Source organism: Pecten maximus, chromosome 4 (assembly GCF_902652985.1).
Source record: "Pecten maximus chromosome 4, xPecMax1.1, whole genome shotgun sequence".
Lineage (NCBI taxonomy): Eukaryota > Metazoa > Mollusca > Bivalvia > Pectinida > Pectinidae > Pecten > Pecten maximus.
In genome coordinates, this window is record NC_047018.1 from 2,638,164 (window position 1) to 2,663,806 (window position 25,643).

At 36.7% G+C, this 25,643-nt stretch overlaps 2 protein-coding genes across 7 annotated transcripts in view; one reads left to right on the forward strand and one right to left on the reverse strand.

The window, feature by feature from the left end:
• The window catches only part of LOC117324967 (serine/threonine-protein phosphatase 6 regulatory ankyrin repeat subunit A-like), a 140,470-nt gene extending 134,388 nt beyond the window's left edge, over positions 1–6,082 (forward strand). For all 4 annotated transcript variants that reach the window (XM_033880813.1, XM_033880816.1, XM_033880814.1 and 1 more), the window contains 3 exons: positions 2,390–3,758; positions 4,269–4,421; positions 4,688–6,082. In XM_033880813.1, the coding sequence (XP_033736704.1) occupies positions 2,390–3,758; positions 4,269–4,421; positions 4,688–4,911 (1,746 nt within the window). In that variant the 3' untranslated portion in view covers positions 4,912–6,082. The remainder of the gene's footprint in view (positions 1–2,389; positions 3,759–4,268; positions 4,422–4,687) is intronic.
• Positions 6,083–6,674: 592 nt separating this feature from the next.
• Positions 6,675–25,643, reverse strand: part of LOC117324968 (inositol hexakisphosphate kinase 1-like) — a 46,217-nt gene continuing 27,248 nt past the window's right edge. The window contains exons 2-7 of one of the 3 annotated variants that reach the window (XR_004532106.1): positions 19,797–20,078; positions 18,389–18,575; positions 17,515–17,702; positions 16,150–16,325; positions 9,598–14,179; positions 6,675–9,525 (exon numbers count right to left, since the gene is read on the reverse strand). Coding sequence is in view for 1 of the 3 variants with exons in the window: in XM_033880818.1 (XP_033736709.1) it covers positions 13,610–14,179; positions 16,150–16,325; positions 17,515–17,702; positions 18,389–18,575; positions 19,797–20,010 (1,335 nt within the window). In the remaining 2 variants the exon portion in view is untranslated. Of the gene's footprint in view, positions 14,180–16,149; positions 16,326–17,514; positions 17,703–18,388; positions 18,576–19,796; positions 20,079–25,643 lie in introns of all 3 variants that reach the window. The other 2 variants (XR_004532107.1, XM_033880818.1) reach the window with 2 other exon arrangements.

Genomic DNA, 25,643 nt, shown 5'->3' on the forward strand with positions numbered 1-25,643 from the left:
CATGTCTTAGTTCTTATTTACTACATCATCTCTTAGTTCTTATTTACTACATCATCTGTTAGTTCTTATTTACTACATCATCTCTTAGTTCTTATTTACTACATCATCTGTTAGTTCTTATTTACTACATCATCTGTTAGTTCTTATTTACTAATCATCTGTTAGTTCTTATTTACTAATCATCTGTTAGTTCTTATTTACTACATCATGTCTTAGTTCTTATTTACTACATCATGTCTTAGTTCTTATTTACTACATCATGTCTTAGTTCTTATTTACTTTATCATCTCTTAGTTCTTATTTACTACATCATCTCTTAGTTCTTATTTACTATATCATCTCTTAGTTCTTATTTACTACATCATCTCTTAGTTCTTATTTACTACATCATCTCTTAGTTCTTATTTACTACATCAACTCTTAGTTCTTATCTACTACATTATCTCATAGTTCTTATTTACTACATCAACTCTTAGTTCTTATTTATTTTATCATCTCTTAGTTCTTATTTATTACATGATCTCTTAGTTCTTATTTACTTCATCATCTCTTAGTTCGTATTTACTACATCATCTCTTAGTTCTTATTTACTAATCATCTCTTAGTTCTTATTTATTACATCATCTCTTAGTTCTTATTTACTACATCATCTCTTTGTTCTTATTTACTACATCATCTCTTAGTTCTTATTGACTACATCATCTCTTAGTTCTTATTTACTACATCATCTCTTAGTTCTTATTTACTACATCATCTCTTAGTTCTTATTTACTACATCATCTCTTAGTTCTTATTTACTACATCATCTCTTAGTTCTTATTTACTACATCATCTCTTAGTTCTTATTTACTACATCATCTCTTAGTTCTTATTTACTACATTATCTCTTAGTTCTTATTTACTACATCATCTCTTAGTTCTTATTTACTTTATCATCTCTTAGTTCTTATTTACTACATCATCTCTTAGTTCTTATTTACTATATCATCTCTTAGTTCTTATTTACTACATCATGTCTTAGTTCTTATTTACTACATCATCTCTTAGTTCTTATTTACTACATCAACTCTTAGTTTTTATTTACTACATCATCTCTTAGTTCTTATTTACTACATCATCTCTTAGTTCTTATTTACTACATGTACATCAACTCTTAGTTCTTATTTACTACATCATCTCTTAGTTCTTATTTACTACATCATCTCTTAGTTCTTATTTACTACATGTACATCAACTCTTAGTTCTTATTTACTACATCATCTCTTAGTTCTTATTTACTACATCATCTCTTAGTTCTTATCTAATTATCTTATTTAAAACTTTATCTTTCATTGTTTTGCATTACAAATTTTAGTCCCAAAATCTTCAACTAAAGATTCGTGATTGGTCATCTTACAAAAATATTATGTATTTGTAATCCACTGTGAGTATATATATAATATATGATGGTCTCTTTGTGATTTCATTTCAACACGTACAATTGTTAGGTATGTTGACCATGTGGCTGAGCAATACTAAGTATGTGCCATTCTAATGCCAAAGTGAGGCATAAAATATGGAAATGTAACAAGAAGAATTTGTCAAACGATATGATACTTTTATAACTATAGGTCAAAGGGATAAGTCATAAACTGAGTGAGGAGATCTTCAGACAAGATTATAATACTCAGACAAGCAAAGGACAATAACGTTCAAAATATTATTGAATCGGACTGCTGCCTAGAAAGACTGTAAATCATGACAGTAAAATCTTCAAAGAGATCTCTGGGGGCAACGATAGCTCAGTCAGTTAGAGTGCCGGCCATGTAACCTCAGGTGAGGGGGCAACGATAGCTCAGTCAGTTAGAGTGCCGGCCATGTAACCTCAGGTGAGGGGGCCACAATAGCTCAGTCAGTTAGAGTACCCACCATGTAACCTCAGGTGAGGGGGCCATGATAGCTCAGTCAGTTAGAGTGCCGGCCACGTAACCTCAGGTGAGGGGGCCATGATAGCTCAGTAGGTTAGAGTACCGGCCATGTAACCTCAGGTGAGGGGGCCACGATAGCTCAGTAGGTTAGAGTACCGGCCATGTAACCTCAGGTGAGGGGGCACGATAGCTCAGTAGGTTAGAGAACCTGCCATGTAACCTCAGGTGAGGGGGCCATGATAGCTCAGTCAGTTAGAGTACCAGCCATGTAACCTCAGGTGAGGGGGGCAACGATAGCTCAGTGATAACCAGGTATAGGTAAACATATAGATGTATTAATGTCAACTTTGTTCGACAGGATTTAATTTCTTTATTATGAGTTGGACAGATAATTGTAGATAAATAAATTCACAATCAATCATGTCTTTGAAAGTCAATGGATTTAGACCAGAATTGTTCATTTAACATTTTATGTTTTACAGTTTGTGTTTGACCTGATGGTTTGTGGGAAGATGAACAACAACAAGTGTATTGAAGAGTTCATTCTCCTATCTCCGGCTCCTGTGGACACTGCCGCCAAAATGTCCAAAAACTTTCGCCTACTTGCAATAAAAGAAAAGGAGCGTTCACGTGACCTGACGTCTGCTGGTAACTACTGTGAATTCATGGCAACAGAACTGCTGGCCATAGCAGCGAGTGCTAACAGTGCTGGGACACTACTGAAGGCAGTCGACTGCCATGGGACACAATTCCTCGATGTACTCATTGAGCACGAGCAGAAGGAAGTGGTGTCTCACCCCGCGGTACAAAAATACCTGTCCGACGTCTGGGTGGGAAATCTTCGCTGGGCCACCTGGAAAATCGTCATGCTGTTTATGGCATTTTTGTTTATCCCAATCGTGTGGCTCATCTTCTCTATGCCACTCAAACACAGGTTTAACAAGGTGCCAATCATAAAGTTCATGGCATACCTTGTCTCTCACCTCTACTTAATGATCCTGTTTTCATTAACGGTGGTCCTACCTCTCGTGCCGATCTGGCAGTCTGGCAGCCTGATCCCCCACTGGTACGAATGGCTACTCCTCGCCTGGTTGTCGGGCCTTCTTGTATCCGAACTGACAAATCCAGGAGACCGAGGTGGACTCGGCTGGATTAAAGTCATCTCCATCGGACTCAGCTCCATTGGAATATTCGTGCATGTCATAGCTTTTGCGTTCGACACACAAAACCGACTGCTCATGTTATATATCAGAAACCAGTTCTTTGCATGTGCACTACTAATGTCTTTTGTACAGTTACTAGACTTTTTATCGTTCCATCACCTATTTGGACCCTGGGCTATCATCATCAGAGATTTGTTGAAGGACCTGACACGGTTTTTAGTAATTCTATTGATATTTATCACAGGCTTTACCCTCCATCTCTCAGCAATATACCAGCCTGTGTACAGCCCAGTGTCTGAGAACAGTGCCCTGGGTACAGGTGTGGGCAACGGTGAACCACTTACATACATGACCCCTATTGACACGTTTGAGTTACTGTTCTTCTCCCTGTTTGGGTTAGTGGACCCCGACAGTCTGCCTACCACTTACAGGAGTCCATTCTGGGTAATAAGTCTCGCTAAGATTGTGTTTGGCATCTACATGATGGTAACCCTGATTGTCCTCATCAACCTTCTCATTGCCATGATGTCCGACACTTACCAACGGATCCAACAACAGTCGGACATGGAGTGGAAGTTTGGCCGTGCAAAACTCATTAGGAACATGAATAAAACTTCTGCGACTCCTTCTCCTCTGAATCTGTTTACGAAACTCATCACCTACTGTCGTGTGGCGTATAAACACAGAGGTCAGTGCTATATTTACTTCATTTTCTACTCTTGTCATTAATAAATAATAGGTTAAAGGTCATAAGGTCACTGAAAGTTTTTATATCAGAACTCATTATGAAGTCTTGATATATTGGTTTCAGAATTTGATTAGATTTAGGTCACAAGAACCTGTGATTTTCAATTTGTTTGAAATATTTCTCCCATTGGATTTCAGCTTAATAACAAGACATATCTTAATATATATGCCAAAAAGTAAACTACACATGCATTAGTGTTATAAGAAGCACCAACTACTTTGTAGTTAGAATGTCAAAGGTCAAGGTAACATTCACTTGTTTTGGTGCTAAAAATAACACATTTTTTCATACGAGTCCTGAATATCTTCAAAATATTTTGAGTCCATTACTAACAAGTATAGAGATTTCTCATGATATGGGTGTCCCACAGGAAGTACTAAATTTGATTGGTTTAGTGTAATGTTTTATGTGTTGCATTGTGAGAGTTGTCTACCCTTACTTTTACTGCAGGTAAACTCTGTAATGGTCAGTCCCAAGACTATGTACATGAGGACGAGGATCTGGACAATGTCTCCGATTCACGATCAGTGGATCTCCTGGCTCACAACTCTGTCAGCTGGCTCCGTAATGTCGTACGACGAAATACACAGGTCGCCCCAGAAGGTATTCAACACCTCTCTTGTATGGATCTTTTTTTAAATTTTGAAAGCGTTGTTATTTTATAATCTTAACAGAGCTCATCCTATGATAGATACTATAAAGGATTTAGACACAAAAACTACTAAGTCATCTGTAATGATGATGATGATGTTGATGATGGTGGTGGTGGTGGTGGTAGTGGTGGTGGTGGTGATGATGATGATGATGATGATGAGAAGGGTCTCTGTTCACCATGATCATATGATATTAATGTTATCTTTCTGTGACAGGTGGGTTCTTGCGTGTCGGCGGTCACCATGGTCCCCAGCGCCTGGAGGATGTTGTGGATTGGTTATTGGTGGTTAAGAAGTATATGTCAATGCAGGGTATAGAGGATAGTGACCACACAATTACAGGTGATGACGATACTGATAAAAATGGAGACATTACTGGGATCTACAAAATGGGAGCCCAAGACAATACGGAGAAGTCCAACAGGGACCATAAGTCCTAGATTGGTCAATTTAACACTTGTTACTGGAAGGCTGTGATGAGAATAAAAACAATTCAAATTTTTCATAGAAATGTGAATATGAGAGAGACTGTGATTTCATATATCAAGGTTCATATAATACATGTATAATAGTAGTAGGACATTAATTAATCTGAGCACTGTGGCTGAGGAAGATTTGGTATCTATTTGTCTGTGATACTAGAGTTACCCCCCCTGGGGGACTTTACCGGTGTGTTGACTATACATGTTGATAAGTGTTGATAAGTGGTGATGATGTCAGTAAATATATAAACGTAATCATATTAAAAATCAACATTTATAAATGACTGTGCAATGTTTATGTATCTAATGTTTTTGTTCATATCCTCTAGGTAATTAATTATTTTATTCTCTACCTTGAATGTACGCAGTCTTCTAGTAAATACATATAATCATTTTATTGTAAGTAAAATTTTGATGTTGTAATTCTTGACAGCTTCCAGTACTTACAAATTACCTATCAGAGTAGCGATGTGATAGTTGTTTACAATATCTCTTTAACTTTATTCTATTTCCTCTACAGACAGTAACATCTCTCACATTTTAATTCATGGTATAATCACAGGTTCTTCCATTTAGTTGATTCAGATAGAGTTTGTTAAAATCATGAATTCAAAAATCAAATATTATTACATTAGCCACTGTTACTCTGGAGGTGAAGGGATAGACATGGTCTTTCTGGGACAAAGATCATCTGAATTTTATTAATAGTGTTGGGGACATATTCTGACTATATTTTCATCGTAAGTGTCTTCTACAACCTTGAAGATTAATTAACATACCGGAGTATAGAAGAATAGTTAAATGTGCTATTTTGTTCGTTAATCTTTTTCATTTACTCTTGATTACTTAAGTATATTTTTAGTGATTAATTTATTGATACCTGTAAAAAAGATAATTGTTATTTTTTCAATGTAATATGTTTTACACAATAATTCTGTTTTTCATTTTCTAATTTAAAAGCCAAATTTGTGCTATTGTACCCAGTCCAGTGTAGGAGGACGACAATCAGATTGGTTTTCATTGTTGATTTGATATGTTGAGTATTTGTTTGCCATGTGTCCTATCTACAAACATGATCCGTCCTGTATACATGTACAGTGTCAAATAAAATGCTTGTAAAAATGGTTAATTGTTTTCTACAATTCTTGTGCTTTAAAATATCTTTTATTTCAATAATAACAACAGGCTGTCCCTACTGAAGGAGCAGTTTCTTCCTCTCCTGTATCTCCTTTTTTTTTTTTTTTTTTTTTGTAGCTTGTTAAAGCTCTAATTGGTTTGTGGTTTGTTTCAAGTTATCCTATTGGTTCATTGGTTCATAGTTATTAGCAATCCTATTGGTTCAGTTATTTGTTATCAGCTATCCTATTGGTTCAGTTATTTGTTATCAGCTATCCTATTGGTTCAGTTATTTGTTATCAGCTATCCCATTGGTTCAGTTATTTGTTATCAGCTATCCCATTGGTTCAGTTATTTGTTATCAGCTATCCCATTGGTTCAGTTATTTGTTATCAGCTACCCTATTGGTTCAGTTATTTGTTATTAGCTACCCTATTGGTTCAGTTATTTGTTATTAGCAATCCTATTGGCCCAGTAGCTTACTGCATGATGTACTAGTTGGTCAGTAGCTGGTTACATGAGTTGATAAAAACTATATATTCTTAACTGAAAGCCATATGATAGTCAACACCACCAATATAATATAATATACAAAACACTTCAAACTGAGTAAAGGCATTTTTATTGAGTCAAATAGTTAAAGTGTGATTTCAATTTCATTTTTCCTATTTCAATAAATTTATACCATAACATGTCATGGATACGCTGAAGTGTACAGTCACAACAGGTTTGATACATGTATTTAAACCACAACATGTCATGGATACGCTGAAGTGTACGGTAACAACAGGTTTGATACATGTATTTATACCACAACATGTCATGGATATACTGAAGTGTACAGTCACAACAGGTTTGATACATGTATTTATACCACAACATGTCATGGATATACTGAAGTGTACAGTCACAACAGGTTTGATACATGTATTTATACCACAACATGTCATGGATATACTGAAGTGTACAGTCACAACAGGTTTGATACATGTATTTATACCATAACATGTCATGGATACGCTGAAGTGTACAGTCACAACAGGTTTGATACATGTATTTATACTATAACATGTCATGGATACGCTGAAGTGTACAGTCACAACAGGTTTGATACATGTATTTATACCACAACATGTCATGGATACGCTGAAGTGTACAGTAACAACAGGTTTGATACATGTATTCATACCATAACATGTCATGGATACGCTGTAGTGTACAGTCACAACAGGTTTGATACACTGGATAAATGATGCTTACAGAAACTTCCCACAGAAAACCTTGACTACCATAACAATGATGCTACAGATTTGTGATCTTAATGGTCCATTTTGTTACCAAAATGAAAACTAAATGGAGACTGTCACCATGGTTACATTAGTCAGTATGTAGTGACCTTGGTAATACTGTTGCCATGGTAACTCTGTATTTATAACGCTACCTGACCTACATACTATAACAAAAGCTAAAGAATTAAGAACAAAAACATGCAGCCCTGGATACCTTAGAACTGGTGATCCTCACCTGTAAGGTTACAATAATAAGTACACTTTTATCAACAATCCACATACAGGGTAGGCACTGGCTTTGAAATTTCCTTTTCACATGTCTCACCAAAAGTATAAACTGAATAATAAGTGATCCATTCAACCCTGCCCTGAGTTGAAGGAATGTCTAGGTTTCCCCTTACTTACTTACTCATTGATCTCTTGTCACAAAATGTCCTTACCAATGAATATGTCAATCATTATAGTGTCATAATGGCCCACATCAGAGGGCAGATAACTCCCTTCCGTAGTGGTCAGACACACCCCTTACCACAATGTAGAGGGCATTTACCTCCTCCACAACTCTGTAGAGGGCAGATAACTCACCACTCTGTCAGCAATTCAGAGCACATAGATATATCCCACACAACCCTGTAGTCAGGATTGCTAACTCCTTCACCACACTGTAATGGGCTGTTAATTCCCTCACCACTTTGTGGGCAATAGATAATTCCCTCACCACTCTGTGGGCGATAGATAATTCCCTCACCACTCTGTGGGCGATAGATAATTCCCTCACCACTCTGTGGGCGATAGATAATTCCCTCACCACTCTGTGGGTGGTAGATAATTCCCTCACCACGCTGTGGGTGGTAGATAATTCCCTCATCACTCTGTGGGTGGTAGATAAAATCCCTCACCATTCTGTGGGCGATAGATAATTCCCTCACCATTCTGTGGGTGGTAGATAATTCCCTCACCACTCTGTGGGTGGTAGATAATTCCCTCACCACTCTGTGGGTGGTAGATAATTCCCTCACCACTCTGTGGGCGATAGATAATTCCCTCACCACTGTGTGGGCGGTAGATAATTCCCTCACCACTCTGTGGGTGGTAGATAATTCCCTCACCACTCTGTGGGTGGTAGATAATTCCCTCACCACTCTGTGGGTGGTAGATAATTCCCTCACCACTCTGTGGGTGGTAGATAATTCCCTCACCACTCTGTGGGTGGTAGAAATGAGGTAAATAACTCCTTCACTACACTGTAGTGGGCAGATTACTCACTTACTACATGTAGAGGTCAGATAACTCCCTAACTACAATGTAGAGGGCAGATAACTCCCTACAATGTAGAGGGCAGATAACTCCCTCACTACATGTAGAGGGCAGATAACTCCCTAACTACATGTAGAGGGCAGATAACTCCCTAACTACAATTTAGAGGGCAGATAACTCCCTACACTGTAACTACAATGTAGAGGGCAGATAACTCCCTCACTACATGTAGAGGGCAGATAACTCCCTAACTACATGTAGAGGGCAGATAACTCCCTAACTACAATGTAGAGGGCAGATTACTCCCTCAATACATGTAGAGGGCAGATAACTCCCTAACTACAATGTAGAGGGCAGATAACTCCCTCACTACATGTAGAGGGCAGATAACTCCCTCACTCGGTGTATATATATATATAGTACTTCGCTGGTACAACACAAACTTACAGTTCTGCATCAAATTATCATAACAAAAAGCAACAATGGTAACTTCCCTGTCCACATTTCATTGTTAACCACTACACAAATTATAAGTTTGGTCAAGTGTGATCCACCTAGAGAAAAAGCTGTTGGTGGCATTAACATTGTGGGCTTAGACACATAGATTTCAATATTTCACCAATAAAGAAATGTTTGTTCCTAAAACAAGCAAGGTAAGCTTTTCAGCAGAGAGACATTTCAACACTTAGGACAGTAGTAGTGACATATTAAACGCTAATAATGTGATGTGCCTACAGCGATAATATCCAGTGATTACACTCAATACCTTACAGCGATAATACCTAGTGATTACACTCAATACCTTACAGCGATAATACCCAGTGATTACACTCAATACCTTACAGCGATAATACCCAGTGATTACACTCAATACCTTACAGCGATAATATCCAGTGATTACACTCAATACCTTACAGCGATAAAACCCAGTGATTACACTCAAAACCTTACAGCGATAATATCCAGTGATTACACTCAATACCTTTATCATCAAATCGTCAATAATACAACTAAATCATTATCTTAAAACTGATACAAAGAGACTAAAGTTTTTCTCCTCTAATTCTAGGAAAATCACATCAGATCAATTTTATCACAAATTTAAGAAATTATACAAACATACAACAAAAAACAACAAGAACCACAAAACAGACACTGTTCTGAGTTTAGTGAGAACACAATACCAGTTCTATTATATACACAGTCAAATAAGGGATAAAATGTTGTAGTTAAAGATTTATATTGTCATAATTAAATATCACACTAGATCATAATATTACACAGCCAGGACACAACTGGCCTGTTTTATATAAAGATCTTATACTGTACAGCCAAGAATTATCTCCCTTTTTTGTTCTTTCACATTTAGATTTCAAAACCTCCTTTTCTTGGAAACGTTTTTATGTACAGTGTATTTCTAAATCCGTAATAATGCCAAAATTTTACAAGCCAAAAAATGGCAGTATATCAAAGTGACAAGCCAAAAAATGGCAGTATATCAAAGTTTACTTGACAAAGGCGTTATTTTTAAGGAAGAATCCCAACTAAAATGAATACTACAAAGTATGTTTGCACTAGTCTCACAAAAACCTAAAAAAAAAAATCAAAAAAAAAATCCGAGATCCTCTTTATCTTGTTAATCTTTCATTGATTCCAAACTAATCTGCAGCTCTGTTAGAGGGTGATACTCATTAATTATGGACACACATGTCATCATTTTGTTTCTGTTTATAAACAATGATCGGCTTTCAGTTGGCTTTTATTTAATTAGTATGAATGGTAACTTGACAAAGGCTATAAAGCAATTTGAAATTAAGCTTACAACCAATAAAGGGAAGCAACTATACCAAGATTACATTATGTCACTAGTGGCAGTTCAAAAGGTGATTATCAACATGGTAAACTTACATATTGCCTCTGGCCAATAGTTGTATTAGCATGAAGCTCAATATAGCATAATGACAGGAGATTCCTCACAAACACTAACTAATGTTCATGTAAAACTTAATGTAAACTTAACATAAATACATCTTAAATAATATATAAAGACATCTGTCCATATAATATATCACTACATAGTCCATGTAATACAGCCATACATTTCTGTATATCACTACATAGTCCGTGTAATACAGCCATACATTTCTGTATATCACTACATAGTCCATGTAATACAGCCATACATTTCTGTATATCACTACATAGTCCGTGTAATACAGCCATATATTTCTGTATATCACTACATAGTCCGTGTAATACAGCCATACATTTCTGTATATCACTACATAGTCCGTGTAATACAGCCATACATTTCTGTATATCACTACATAGTCCGTGTAATACAGCCATACATTTCTGTATATCACTACATAGTCCGTGTAATACAGCCATACATTTCTGAATATCACTACATAGTCCGTGTAATACAGCCATACATTTCTGTATATCACTACATAGTCTGTGTAATACAGCCATACATTTCTGTATATCACTACATAGTCTGTGTAATACAGCCATACATTTCTGTATATCACTACATAGTCCGTGTAATACAGCCATACATTTCTGTATATCACTACATAGTCCGTGTAATACAGCCATACATTTCTGTATATCACTACATAGTCCGTGTAATACAGCCATACATTTCTGTATATCACTACATAGTCTGTGTAATACAGCTATACATTTCTGTATATCACTACATAGTCCGTGTAATACAGCCATACATTTCTGTATATCACTACATAGTCCATGTAATACAGCCATGCATTTCTGTATATCACTACATAGTCCATGTAATACAGCCATACATTTCTGTACATCACTACATAGTCCGTGTAATACAGCCATACATTTCTGTATATCACTACATAGTCCATGTAATACAGCCATACATTTCTGTATATCACTACATAGTCCGTGTAATACAGCCATACATTTCTGTATATCACTACATAGTCCGTGTAATACAGCCATACATTTCTGTATATCACTATATAGTCCGTGTAATACAGCCATACATTTCTGTATATCACTACATAGTCCGTGTAATACAGCCATACATTTCTGTACATCACTACATAGTCCGTGTAATACAGCCATACATTTCTGTATATCACTACATAGTCCATGTAATACAGCCATACATTTCTGTATATCACTACATAGTCCGTGTAATACAGCCATACATTTCTGTAATACACAAAGTTGAGTATGTTGAAGTTACTGTTAATACACAGTGAAACATCCCGTATTTACAATTCTCTGTTAAACCTCTGTTAATTAACAGAATCGTTATAATTACCGGTTAAAGAAAAATATAATGAGCAGGTTATGAGTAAAGAGTGACTTTTATAACTGGTGAAATACAGCCATCGGTAACTAAACCCATACATACGATTTCTCGTATTAAACATGGGTCCACAGAGGATATAGAGTTAACATCAAACAATAATTAGCTGGACATGACTAATAAACATGATAAATAACAACACAACTCTGTAACAGGTAAACAAAGTAGTACGTATGAGCTAATGGATCACAAATATATATCAACTGGTATACTTAATGACCTCAATACTTGGAATCCATGAATCCTGTATCCACTACCATTAATGTAACAGTCATTATATGTGTCAAATAAGATAAACAAGTCTGTATGAATATGAGATAAGAATGGACCAAAATTCCTTAACATATACCGTTCCACAGAAAAGCATTACTGGAGTAATAATTGAGTACGTGAGGTAAATGTATTAATGTGGAAAATATTCAGATAAGAAATCGTTTTAAATATCATGTAGACATTTTTCTTTAAAAATCAACAGCTCTGTATAAAATATGTTGAGATATATAAATATGTCCATTAATTACCATGCAACAGTAAAACTTACATGTAAACTGGTCAAGTATGGCTAAGTTCACAGAATATCTGCACAACACATATTGCACCTCTGTATATATCTGAGCTCACATCTCTCCTCTTTACTGTGGTCAACTCCATGACCTTGATCAGGTCACCAACACGACCTCTTGCCTTCTGAGGTCATCTCTTAATGTAGCCTCTTTATGACCTTCATATCGGCTATGGTTGCAACCTTGACCTTCATACATATGCTGATGTTCATGCCTTTTGAAGACATCACTCAGATTTTTGATAAATAAATACCCATATGAAACATATTGATGGAATATCAATAATCAATATAGTGACCATTAAAATGATTAAAATGATAGATGAAAAGTTATCAACATATTAAAATCAGTGTGCAAAATTGATGAAGCTCTTAATAATACTTAAACCAATTACAATCCATGAGTTGTTATATACACAAGCAATCAAAACTAACCGGTTACAATACTAAAAACATCCAAGACTGACAATTCATGAAGAATTTCATCATAATAATGATGGTGACATTTTGGAAATATTAAAATTAACTACGAAACCTGCTATCATATAGGAAATCTTCAGTAACGAATCCGATTTCCAGTTAATCAACTAGAGAAAAGAATGGTGAAGTGATTTTTAATACATGTACATGTGTTCATATAAAATTCAGAAGCTAACAAAGCCTATTCACAAACTCATACATGTAACAGAAGTGCTAAGTTAGGCCAACATATGTATGATATGAGTATAACATACTCTAATCTCCAACATATTATCTCTGTTATGTCCTGTTAATCAGGATGAATGATGAGACAATATGCTTTTTGTGGAAAAAATGAAAGAGATCTTCTGATCAAGTATATATATATACAAATACAAGCAACATACACTGATTCTATATCGCCCAGTAGTACGTGATATGAACATGTTAGCCTAGATGACCCCGGTCATCTAGCTGACCTCCATGTAACCTCTACACCTCAGATAAGACGGAGACAGACTGCCATTGGAAATGTCCAGTGAATTTTGCCTGAGGTATCGACATCATAAGAATTACAAAATTCATAAACACGTGTCAATATGCACAGACTATGAATTGTTACACAGGGAGGGGTCTATCTACAATTTCATTGAACATTTTGATGAGATTTGCAAGGCCAAGGAGATAGCCCTGGTCTGGCCCCTTGTGTACAGTTTTGTCACCCTGAAAACCACTGTGTGTACTGTGTGCAAAGTCTATCATTTTCACATTCACATTTGGGACCCATCCATGGTAGTGGCTATTGGAGGGCTGATCTCCCTCCGACACAGAACTTGTGTTACTGTCACTGTCCTCATGGTCTAGTTCACGCTCCCTGGCCGAGTGGGACGGTCTACCACGCTCCCTGGCCGAGTGGGACGGTCTACCACCAGAGGCCCCATTGCCGTTACCCACCATGCCATCATACATAATAAGAAGTGAGCTAGAGTAGAAGCGGAATGTGTCCTGCTCTGTCACACTTTCGTGTAAGGCCTGTAGACGTTTCACTATCTCGTGTACAAGTTCTGTCCGCAGCTGGTGGCCATTGTGTAAGAACTGGCACAGAGCCTCTTTAAAGCCATCCACTGTCAGACTACGACCATAGTATTTGTTGTGACAGATGTATTTCTGGGTGTTGGCCTGGTACACCTGAAAATAATTATATATCGTGAAATGACATGTCAACAAATAAAAATAATGAAATAGGAAAAACTGAATTACTTTGACAGTGAAATATGGATTAATTACAAAAAGAATGGTCTATTATACTACCTACTATGGATTCATTACAACAAAAGTGTGATTTATATTCACTCTCCTCATCTCCTAATGTTTGGGATAACTAACTATCAAGGATTTGTGATCTATATTCACTCTCCTCATCTCCTAATGTTTGGGATAACTACTACCAAGGATTTGTGATCTATATTCACTTTCCCCATCTCCTAATGTTTGAGATAACTACTACCAAGGATTTGTGATCTATATTCACTCTCCTCATATCCTAATGTTAATGATAACTACTACCAAGGATTTGTGATCTATATTCACTCTCCTCACCTCCTAATGTTTGGGATAACTAACTACAAGGATTTGTGATCTATATTCACTCTCCTGATCTCCTAATGTTTGGGATAACTAACTACAAGGATTTGTGATCTATATTCACTCTCCTCATCTCCTAATGTTTGGGATAACTAACTACAAGGATTTGTGATCTATATTCACTCTCCCCATCTCCTAATGTTTGGGATAACTACTACCAAGGATTTGTGATCTATATTCACTCTCCTGATCTCCTAATGTTAATGATAACTACTACCAAGGATTTGTGATCTATATTCACTCTCCTCATCTCCTAATGTTTGAGATAACTACTACCAAGGATTTGTGATCTATATTCACTTTCCCCATCTCCTAATGTTTGAGATAACTACTACCAAGGATTTGTGATCTATATTCACTCTCCTGATCTCCTAATGTTAATGATAACTACTACCAAGGATTTGTGATCTATATTCACTCTCCCCATATCCTAATGTTTGGGATAACTAACTACAAGGATTTGTGATCTATATTCACTCTCCCCATCTCCTAAAGTTTGGGATAACTACTACCAAGGATTTGTGATCTATATTCACTTTCCCCATCTCCTAATGTTTGGGATAACTACTACCAAGGATTTGTGATCTATATTCACTCTCCTCACCTCCTAATGTTTGGGATAACTACTACCAAGGATTTGTGATCTATATTCACTTTCCCCATCTCCTAATGTTTGGGATAACTACTACCAAGGATTTGTGATCTATATTCACTCTCCTGATCTCCTAATGTTAATGATAACTACTACCAAGGATTTGTGATCTATATTCACTCTCCTCACCTCCTAATGTTTGGGATAACTACTACCAAGGATTTGTGATTTATATTCATTCTCCTCATATCCTGATGTTTGGGATAACTACTACCAAGGATTTGTGATCTATATTAACTCTCCTCACCTCCTAATGTTTGGGATAACTACTACCAAGGATTTGTGATTTATATTCATTCTCCTCATATCCTGATGTTTGGGATAACTACTACCAAGGATTTGTGATCTATATTAACTTTCCCCATCTCCTAATGTTAATGATAACTACTACCAAGGATTTGTGATCTATATTCACTCTCCCCATCTCCTAAAGTTTGGGATAACTACTACCAAGGATTTGTGATCTATATTCACTTTCCCCATCTCCTAATGTTTGGGATAACTACTACCAAGGATTTGTGATCTATATTCACTCTCCTCATCTCCTAATGTTTGGAATAACTAACTACCAAGGATTTGTGATCTATATTCACTCTCCTCATCTCCTAATGTTTGGGATAACTACTACCAAGGATTTGTGACCTATATTCACTTTCCCCATCTCCTAATGTTTGGGATAACTACTACCAAGGATTTGTGATCTATATTCACTCTCCTCATCTCCTAATGTTTGGGATAACTACTACCAAGGATTTGTGATCTATATTCACTCTCCCCATCTCCTAATGTTAATGATAACTACTACCATGGACTTGTAATCTTAATGTAAGTCCTTGATTCTACGAGAAAGTGGACCTAGTACCTGCATGCCACAGATACGAACACCAAGGACACTGGAGGTCGACTGTTCACACTTTTTGATGTGGCTCTGTTTCTTGGCCTCCGGGACGTCATCACCATGTTGTCGAGTGCCCATCTTTAGGTCGAGAATACAGGGGAAATCACATTGAGCTGCTATGTTCTCTAGTAAAATAAATTCTATCATAGGTTAAGGACCAATTATTCACAAGCTCAAACAAAAGGCCCATGGGCCTTAACCGTCACCTGAGTCTCAAATATAGAACTTCTATCTTCTATGTATTTACAATGTATTTCTACACAGTTCCTGTACAAATAGTAGAAAAGTTTCTCCCCTCCTCATAATTCTAACAAACTTTGAATCATTTCCATTAAAATCTTATTTACCTACATTTTTTTGTACATAAACTATAGTCAAGTAAAGCACCTCTCCAGGGAGAAACATGAAATCTATGGGCCATGAAATTTGCAAATTTGATAAATAACCTTCTGAAACAATTTTTTCTAAAATATGTGAGCTTGCTTTATAAATTAAAGAAAAATTTAGCCCCTCCCCAGGGGAATGGGCCACCTAGTGGCCACAAAATTTACATCCATGAAGAGTATATAAGTCATCCATATCTGGATCTTGACAAGAAGATTTTCGAAATATCAGTCCTTGATTCATTATAGACAAACCTACCTTGGACATTCCTCGATTTGTTATTGACAGACCTACCTTGGACATTCATCCATTCGTTGTTGACAGACCTACCTTGGACATTCCTCGATTTGTTATTGACAGACCTACCTTGGACATTCATCCATTCGTTGTTGACAGACCTACCTTGGACATTCCTCGATTTGTTATTGACAGACCTACCTTGGACATTCCTCGATTTGTTATTGACAGACCTACCTTGGACATTCCTGATTCGTTATTGACAGACCTACCTTGGACATCCCTCGATTTGTTATTGACAGACCTACCTTGGACATTCATCCATTCGTTATTGACAGACATACCTTGGACATTCCTGATTCGTTATTGACAGACCTACCTTGGACATTCATCCATTCGTTATTGACAGACCTACCTTGGACATTCATCCATTCGTTATTGACAGACCTACCTTGGACATTCCTGATTCGTTATTGACAGACCAACCTTGGACATTCATCCATTCGTTATTGACAGACCTACCTTGGACATTCATCCATTCGTTATTGACAGACATACCTTGGACATTCCTGATTCGTTATTGACAGACCAACCTTGGACATTCATCCATTCGTTATTGATAGACCTACCTTGGACATTCATCAAATTCGTTATTGACAGACCTACAGACTATATACGTGTGTAATATCACATGACACTGAAGGATACTGCTTGTAAATGACCCGGCTCCTTGTGTAACACGCCTCATCTTGGACAGTTGGCGTTTGTGGCACTTAAGGCTCCACGGATTGATCCCCTCCGTCTTGTCATGCTTGCCTGACTTGGGATCGTTCATGTGAAACACTTTTTCTGTTTGAGTGCTCACTTCAAGGCTGCCACTCCTCAGCAGGCGCACGCTATAATATCAAGGTCAAATGTACACTGTAAAAAACTATATCACACTACGATATCAAGGTCAAATGTACACTGTAAAATACTATATCACACTACGATATCAAGGTCAAATGTACACTGTAAAATACTATATCACACTACGATATCAAGGTAATCTTATTAGTAACAACGCACACTGTAAAATACTATATCACACTACGATATCAAGGTCAAATGTACACTGTAAAATACTCTATCACACTACGATATCAAGGTAATCTTATTAGTAACTATGTACACTATAAAATACTATATCGCACTACGATATCAAGGTCAAATGTACACTGTAAAATACTATATCACGCTACGATATCAAGGTCAAATGTACACTGTAAAATACTATATCACACTACGATATCAAGGTCAAATGTACACTGTAAAATACTATATCACACTACAATATCAAGGTAATCTTATTAGTAACTATGTACACTGTAAAATACTATATCACACTACGATATCAAGGTAATCTTATTAGTAACAACGTACATTGTAAAATACTATATCACTGTGTATGTGTTTCAAGGTCAAGTTGATTTGCAATGTTCCTCTTTTTAAAAGCAATGAAGACAATTCTTCAACTTGAGAACCCGATGAACTTGGTCTGAGACGGAGTACCTGTTACAGGTAATTGATTTCTGTGATTTACCTGTACGGATCACCTGGCCGGTCATGTCTGTGTTTGGTGTTGAGGACGGGGCTGGCAGTATCAGTATCACTCTCACTGGAGGCTGGGGAAGTGTTCCTGGGGAAGGTGACTTTGCCACTGTCTGGAGGGTAGCCGATCAGTGTGATATAGCCGTCACTGTCCTCGTGTAGCTGGACTTCTATCACTCCTGTAATTGTTCTACATGTATTACTACACCATGTCAACATGATGATCGAGGCCGCAAATCTACTAAACACATAATTTTCAAATACTGTCCGATTTCTTATTTACAGTTATAGAGGTCATATGTACTGTCACAAAGGTCATATGAAGCTCTGTAAAACCAAACCCTCCAGAAAACCTCCAAAGGCTTGTGATCCAATGCGTCAATTTGGTATAATACATATGAAATGAGTTATCAGATATTTGGATTGCAGCATTTTGAAATTTTGAAATCTATTTTTCACTGATCCAAATTTGCCTTCTGGCCATATCAAACAAACCTGTATGTCAAGCTTATATCTTTAACATAACTGATTACCCAATCAAAATATCTTCATACCAGTAACCTACTGAACAAACAGCATTAGCTGTGAACCTTTCAAAAAAAATTTGAAGCAAATATGACACTGAAATATTGTCAAGGTCATTCATTTGAACAAACTTGACAGTCCTACAAAAATCTTTACCCCCAGCCACTCATAGTTGCGAAAATCACTTAAAGCAAAAAGTTGACACCATGCAGACAAACGGATTTAGGTGACAGATGGCACATCATGGCCCTTGGGTATATCAGTCAAAACTAGTACCCATGGTATTTATTCTTAACACCATAAATAAGAGAACTAAGAATTTTTGAACAATTAGCACCAACATGAAATTGTTAGATGACAGGCAACCGTGTCCATTGATCTGTACGATCTGTGGACATCTCTATGGTTCCTGTCAACAAAACTCTTCAGGGACATCTGTAAATAAAACACATACATGTATTCCATGTATGTAAAATCAATTCTGTTTGTATGCATGTTCAATGATGAAAAATACATGAAGAAGATATGGATTTTAGTAAAATCATTAAAACAAGTTATCTTTCATTATTTTAATGGAACTTCCATGCATATACCTGGTGTTAAAATCAATATTTAGAAGATTGGCAGTAACATTTCAATCATAAACTATTATATCTTTCAACATATACTGGTAAATGTATACATATCAGCAGAAGAATGATTTTATTTCGGCACTTATTTTTTGTGGATATTATGAAATAGACCATAGATTTCCTATTATAGTGAGAAGTTATCTTTCTTTTTTGTTTGTTTTGTTTTTGTTTCCTTGTAAAAAGGAAAAAGAAACAACTTTTGAGAGTGATACCATTTAACTGTGTAACATAGTTAAACCATACCTCTGTATTGTGGAGTGAACTGCTTCAGACCACGGGGAATGGCCTGGTAGAAGACCTGTTCACGCTCAATCAGTGGTTTGCAGAGCGTGTCATCGTTGAAGCGTAGCATGCTGGTGTGACCGCCCACCTGATGGATGAACGGCTGTAACTGGACAGGTTCACATGTACAGTCACCTGGCTCTGTGTCCATCATGACTGCGCCTTCCTCCGGCATTATTGGCTAGAGGCCAGGCAGTGTGAGGTTAGAATCTCTCTTCTGTACCATCACGAAGTTTCCACACTCTGTAACAAAGTAAAATAAACTACCATCATCAACATCTTCACTGTACCCAGGTATAATTTCATATATATATACTTTGTTACTGTTCACAGACATGCTTTGAAAACTTCTGCCACACAAACCCCTCACTGTAGTATGGATTATTATATCAAGCTCCGACATAAAATCAAATCACTCCTGACATCTGGCTAATGAACTTTCTAGAGGCTGATGAATGTCAGCAAAACCAGTGGCATGTACCCTGAAGGACGCTTTTGAGTAACTTTGACTGGACAGCCTTGCGACCTGTATTTTAATTATATATATATATATAAGCAGCAAGAATTTTTTCTTTGTCCTCTAGGCATCTATGAAAGCATGCATTGTTTAGTGTTTACATTGCCCTTTAAGACTCCTACTTGTCCTATCACATTTTGACTGGACAGTGGATATAAAATCTCACCATAAGAGCTACCTGTTGACCATAATATAACAATAATGATCATTACCAATGACCTTGTCATATATCTACATAGTAAGGCTAAAGTAAACACCATCTCAAGCCTCCCTCTTACAGCCTTGACGCGTAGGTAAGCTGACGCAGTAAATATATACGGTACTTATACCTATACTGCAATTTACATCCCTAAGAAGTTTGTATTTATCTATTAGAGTTCAATCAGTATTCTACAGTCTATATCCAACAACAACCGACGCCTGGAAATATGTTACCCTATATATCTATAACAGTTCAGTTAAGCTGTACAGGAGAATGTTTAATTTCAAACACAAATAAATATCTAAAAATTTGTACAAAAATAGTCATATAATATACCAAAATGCTTGTTTGGACATGAAGTTTCTTAAAATCACCAATAATTTGCTGTAGATGCTACCAGTTTCTTATATAAAGTTATTTTGTGGTAAGATGTAGCATGGAATAATTCTAAGTCACACAAATTATCAATCCTGAAAAATACCCAAGCTTCTATGCTCACAATTAAGTGTCTATAGCACAGGGTAGGAGCATTTGTTTGACTGCATGGATTTGACTTTATGTTCGTATAATCACTGATTTTGTTTTGACCTTGAAATGCAAATGGTGACTATGAATAATATTACACAAATATGACATAAAGGGAGGCATCTTAATTCAATAAACATACTTATACAAAATACTTTTAAGGCATCTGATCATGATAAGAAGGACCTTTAATTTTAAGACAAATTGTGTTAAACTAGTGAGTTTAAATTTGGGGCCTTTTTCAGAAATATGCATCTTTTACCCCAACCTAAACTGTTGAATAGTTTCCCCTAAACAAAGTCTTTTTGCCATGTCTAGAGTTTTGTATAGTGTCTAATAAGAGAATTTTTGATGCTTGAAATACCTCCTTATAAATATGCCATATTTGTGAGATATTATTCACAACCGCTATTTGCATTTCAAGGTCAAAATAGAATCAGTGTTTATACATATTATAAAGACAAATCTGGTCAAACCAGTCCTCCTATATATATGTGTGTGCTCTATACACTTGTGAGCAAGATGACATAGCTATTTTGTGTAATATAGGTGATACAAATGAGCTAATTGTGTCCCCCTGAAACATGCATAGATAACATGTTTTGTTGAAATTTACAAACACTTTAATAACAAATCAAAATGTACCACAATAGGAATTTATAGGCTTTTTTTTTACTGGATTTTTTGTTCAGATGCTCCTCGACATGTTACACATTTATAAATACTATTTTATGTCCTGCAATAAGTCCTAGTTTATAGGCTAAAAACAACAAACTGAAGGTACAAAAATCAGCACTGACTGAACATGAGCCAAGCTAAAAAGTAAACCATGTCAGTCACAATCTAAAATTCTGTGCTGGTATGGTACAGATGATGTAGAGATCTGTGTCCCAGTAATGTTATACTGTAATTACAGGTAGTGTCAGTAATTATAAATCCTAGTGGTTGTAGAGATCTGTGTCCCAGTTACTGTAATTACAGGTAGTGTCAGTAATTATAAATCCTAGTGGTTGTAGAGATCTGTGTCCCAGTTACTGTAATTACAGGTAGTGTCAGTAATTATAAATCCTAGTGGTTGTAGAGAACTGTGTCCCAGTTACTGTAATTACAGGTAGTGTCAGTAATTATAAATCCTAGTGGTTGTAGAGATCTGTGTCCCAGTTACTGTAATTACAGGTAGTGTCAGTAGTTATAAATCCTAGTGGCTGTGGAGATCTGTGTCCCAGTTACTGTAATTACAGATAGTGTCAGTAATTATAAATCCTAGTGGCTGTAGAGACCTGTGTCCCAGTTACTGTAATACAGATACTGAGTGTCAGTAATTATAAATCCTAGTGGCTGTAGAGATCTGTGTCCCAGTTACTGTAATTACAGCTAGTGTCAGTTATTATAAATTCTAGTGAAATTAGCACCTCACATCCACTAGATACTGGTGACACAATACTGTTAAATTAGCACCTCACATCCACTAGATACTGGTGACACAATACTGTTAAATTAGCACCTCACATCCACTAGATACTGGTGACACAATACTGTTAAATTAGCACCTCACATCCACTAGATACTGGTGACACAATACTGTTAAATTAGCACCTCACTTCCACTAGATACTGGTGACACAATATTATTAAAGTAGCACTTCGCTTCCACTAGATACTGGTGACACACTATTATTAAATTAGCACTTCGCTTCCACTAGATACTGGTGACACAATATTATTAAAGTAGCACTTCGCTTCCACTAGATACTGGTGACACAATATTATTAAATTAGCACTTCGCTTCCACTAGATACTGGTGACACAATATTATTAAAGTAGCACTTCGCTTCCACTAGATACTGGTGACACAATATTATTAAATTAGCACTTCGCTTCCACTAGATACTGGTGACACAATATACACAGAACAAACTCTCTTATGTAGTATGTATATATATTCTCATTTTCCTGTCCACTGATTTTAACAACATCACAATTTTTGTTACAATGTTTAAAAATTGAATTCCAGGTGCAAGCAATTAAGTTTCCAGATGGAGTATTAATATACAAACACACATATCATTTTTACCTGCTGTTTACATGAGAACTATTATAAAGACCTATTTCATTTAGTTGTGGTTAAATTGATCAACACAATATATATCACATACTGTCAAATCCCAGTTAAGGACATCACCATATTCAGGACTTGTTCAAATGATGGCAATCTGTGACGATTTTGAATTGTATGTATGCACAGAATATGTACATATGCATACGTGATTAATATTTGAACAGGAAGACAGCTATATAGTGTATCCCCATTCAGCATATACATGTACGTCTGTGATAAGATACTCTACTTCCTGTGGCTTATAATTAGTATGTATACAACTGTGAATACTTCACAACCTTATATTAACATTCAATCTAAGCCTATGTTAATTTAAAGCAAGGATTCCAACATGAACAGCATCAGTATAACTCCATAAAATACATCAGTTGTCAGTATCAGTATAACTCTGTAAAATACATCGGTTGTCAGTATCAGTAACCTGCCATTGATTTATTCCATTAAGTATACTCATAGTTATCCCATTTTGAAGGAGTACAAATTTTAACCTGATAGTTAACTAATAATGCAGTTTAGATTTGGCTTCTCAAACCATGCAATCAGTTAAATAACCATATACATATGTAGCTGTATCACTGATAGTTACTCTGATATGAGAATGATTTTGTCTGTATCCTTGTCACTAAGATTTTACATTATAAACAGTATGTCTTCCAACAGGTACACACAACTAAATATTCTACTCACATGTACAGGTAACTTTCATCAGCTACTCGACAGACTTCTATTCTACTCACAGGTAACTTTTGCCTGATACTCGACAGACTTCTATTCTACTCACAGGTAACTTTCACCTGATACTCGACAGACTTCTATTCTACTCCCAGGTAACTTTCATCAGCTACTCGACAGACTTCTATTCTACTCACAGGTAACTTTTGCCTGATACTCGACAGACTTCTATTCTACTCACAGGTAACTTTCGTCAGCTACTCGACAGACTTCTATTCTACTCACAGGTAACTTTCATCAGCTACTCGACAGACTTCTATTCTACTCACAGGTAACTTTTGCCTGCTACTCGACAGACTTCTATTCTACGTATACTCACAGGTAACTTTTGCCTGCTACTGGACAGACTTCTATTCTACTCACAGGTAACTTTCACCTGCTACTCGACAGGCTTCTATTCTACTCACAGGTAACTTTTGCCTGCTACTCGACAGACTTCTATTCTACTCACAGGTAACTTTCGTCAGCTACTCGACAGACTTCTATTCTATTCACAGGTAACTTTCACCTGATACTCGACAGACTTCTATTCTACTCACAGGTAACTTTTGCCTGCTACTCGACAGACTTCTATTCTACTCACAGGTAACTTTCATCATCTACTCGACAGACTTCTATTCTACTCACAGGTAACTTTCGTTTGATACTCGACAGACTTCTATTCTACTCACAGGTAACTTTTGCCTGATACTCGACAGACTTCTATTCTACTCACAGGTAACTTTTGCCTGCTACTCGACAGACTTCTATTCTACTCACAGGTAACTTTCGCCTGCTACTCGACAGACTTCTATTCTATTAACAGGTAACTTTCACCTGATACTCGACAGACTTCTATTCTACTCACAGGTAACTTTCGTCAGCTACTCGACAGACTTCTATTCTACTCACAGGTAACTTTCACCTGATACTCGACAGACTTCTATTCTACTCACAGGTAACTTTCACCTGATACTCGACAGACTTCTATTCTACTCACAGGTAACTTTCGTCAGCTACTCGACAGACTTCTATTCTACTCACAGGTAACTTTCACCTGATACTCGACAGACTTCTATTCTACTCACAGGTAACTTTCACCTGCTACTCGACAGACTTCTATTCCACTCACAGGTAACTTTCGTCAGCTACTCGACAGACTTCTATTCTACTCACAGGTAACTTTCGTCAGCTACTCGACAGACTTCTATTCTACTCACAGGTAACTTTCGCCTGCTACTCGACAGACTTCTATTCTACTCACAGGTAACTTTCACCTGCTACTCGACAGACTTCTATTCTACTCACAGGTAACTTTCATCAGCTACTCGACAGACTTCTATTCTACTCACAGGTAACTTTCGCCTGATACTCGACAGACTTCTATTCTACTCACAGGTAACTTTCATCAGCTACTCGACAGACTTCTATTCTACTCACAGGTAACTTTCGCCTGATACTCGACAGACTTCTATATATTCTACTCACAGGTAACTTTCACCTTCTACTCAGCAGACTTCTATTCTACTCACAGGTAACTTTTGCCTGATACTCGACAGACTTCTATTCTACTCACAGGTAACTTTTGCCTGATACTCGACAGACTTCTAGGGATTATCCCAAAGTCATGTGACTAAACAAGGCTGGCATAGGCGCCGGGCAGGGTGTGGCACCCCTGGTTTAGGTCAAGTCTGAAGGCAGCATGATAAATAGCGTCCTTGACACCAACCTGGGT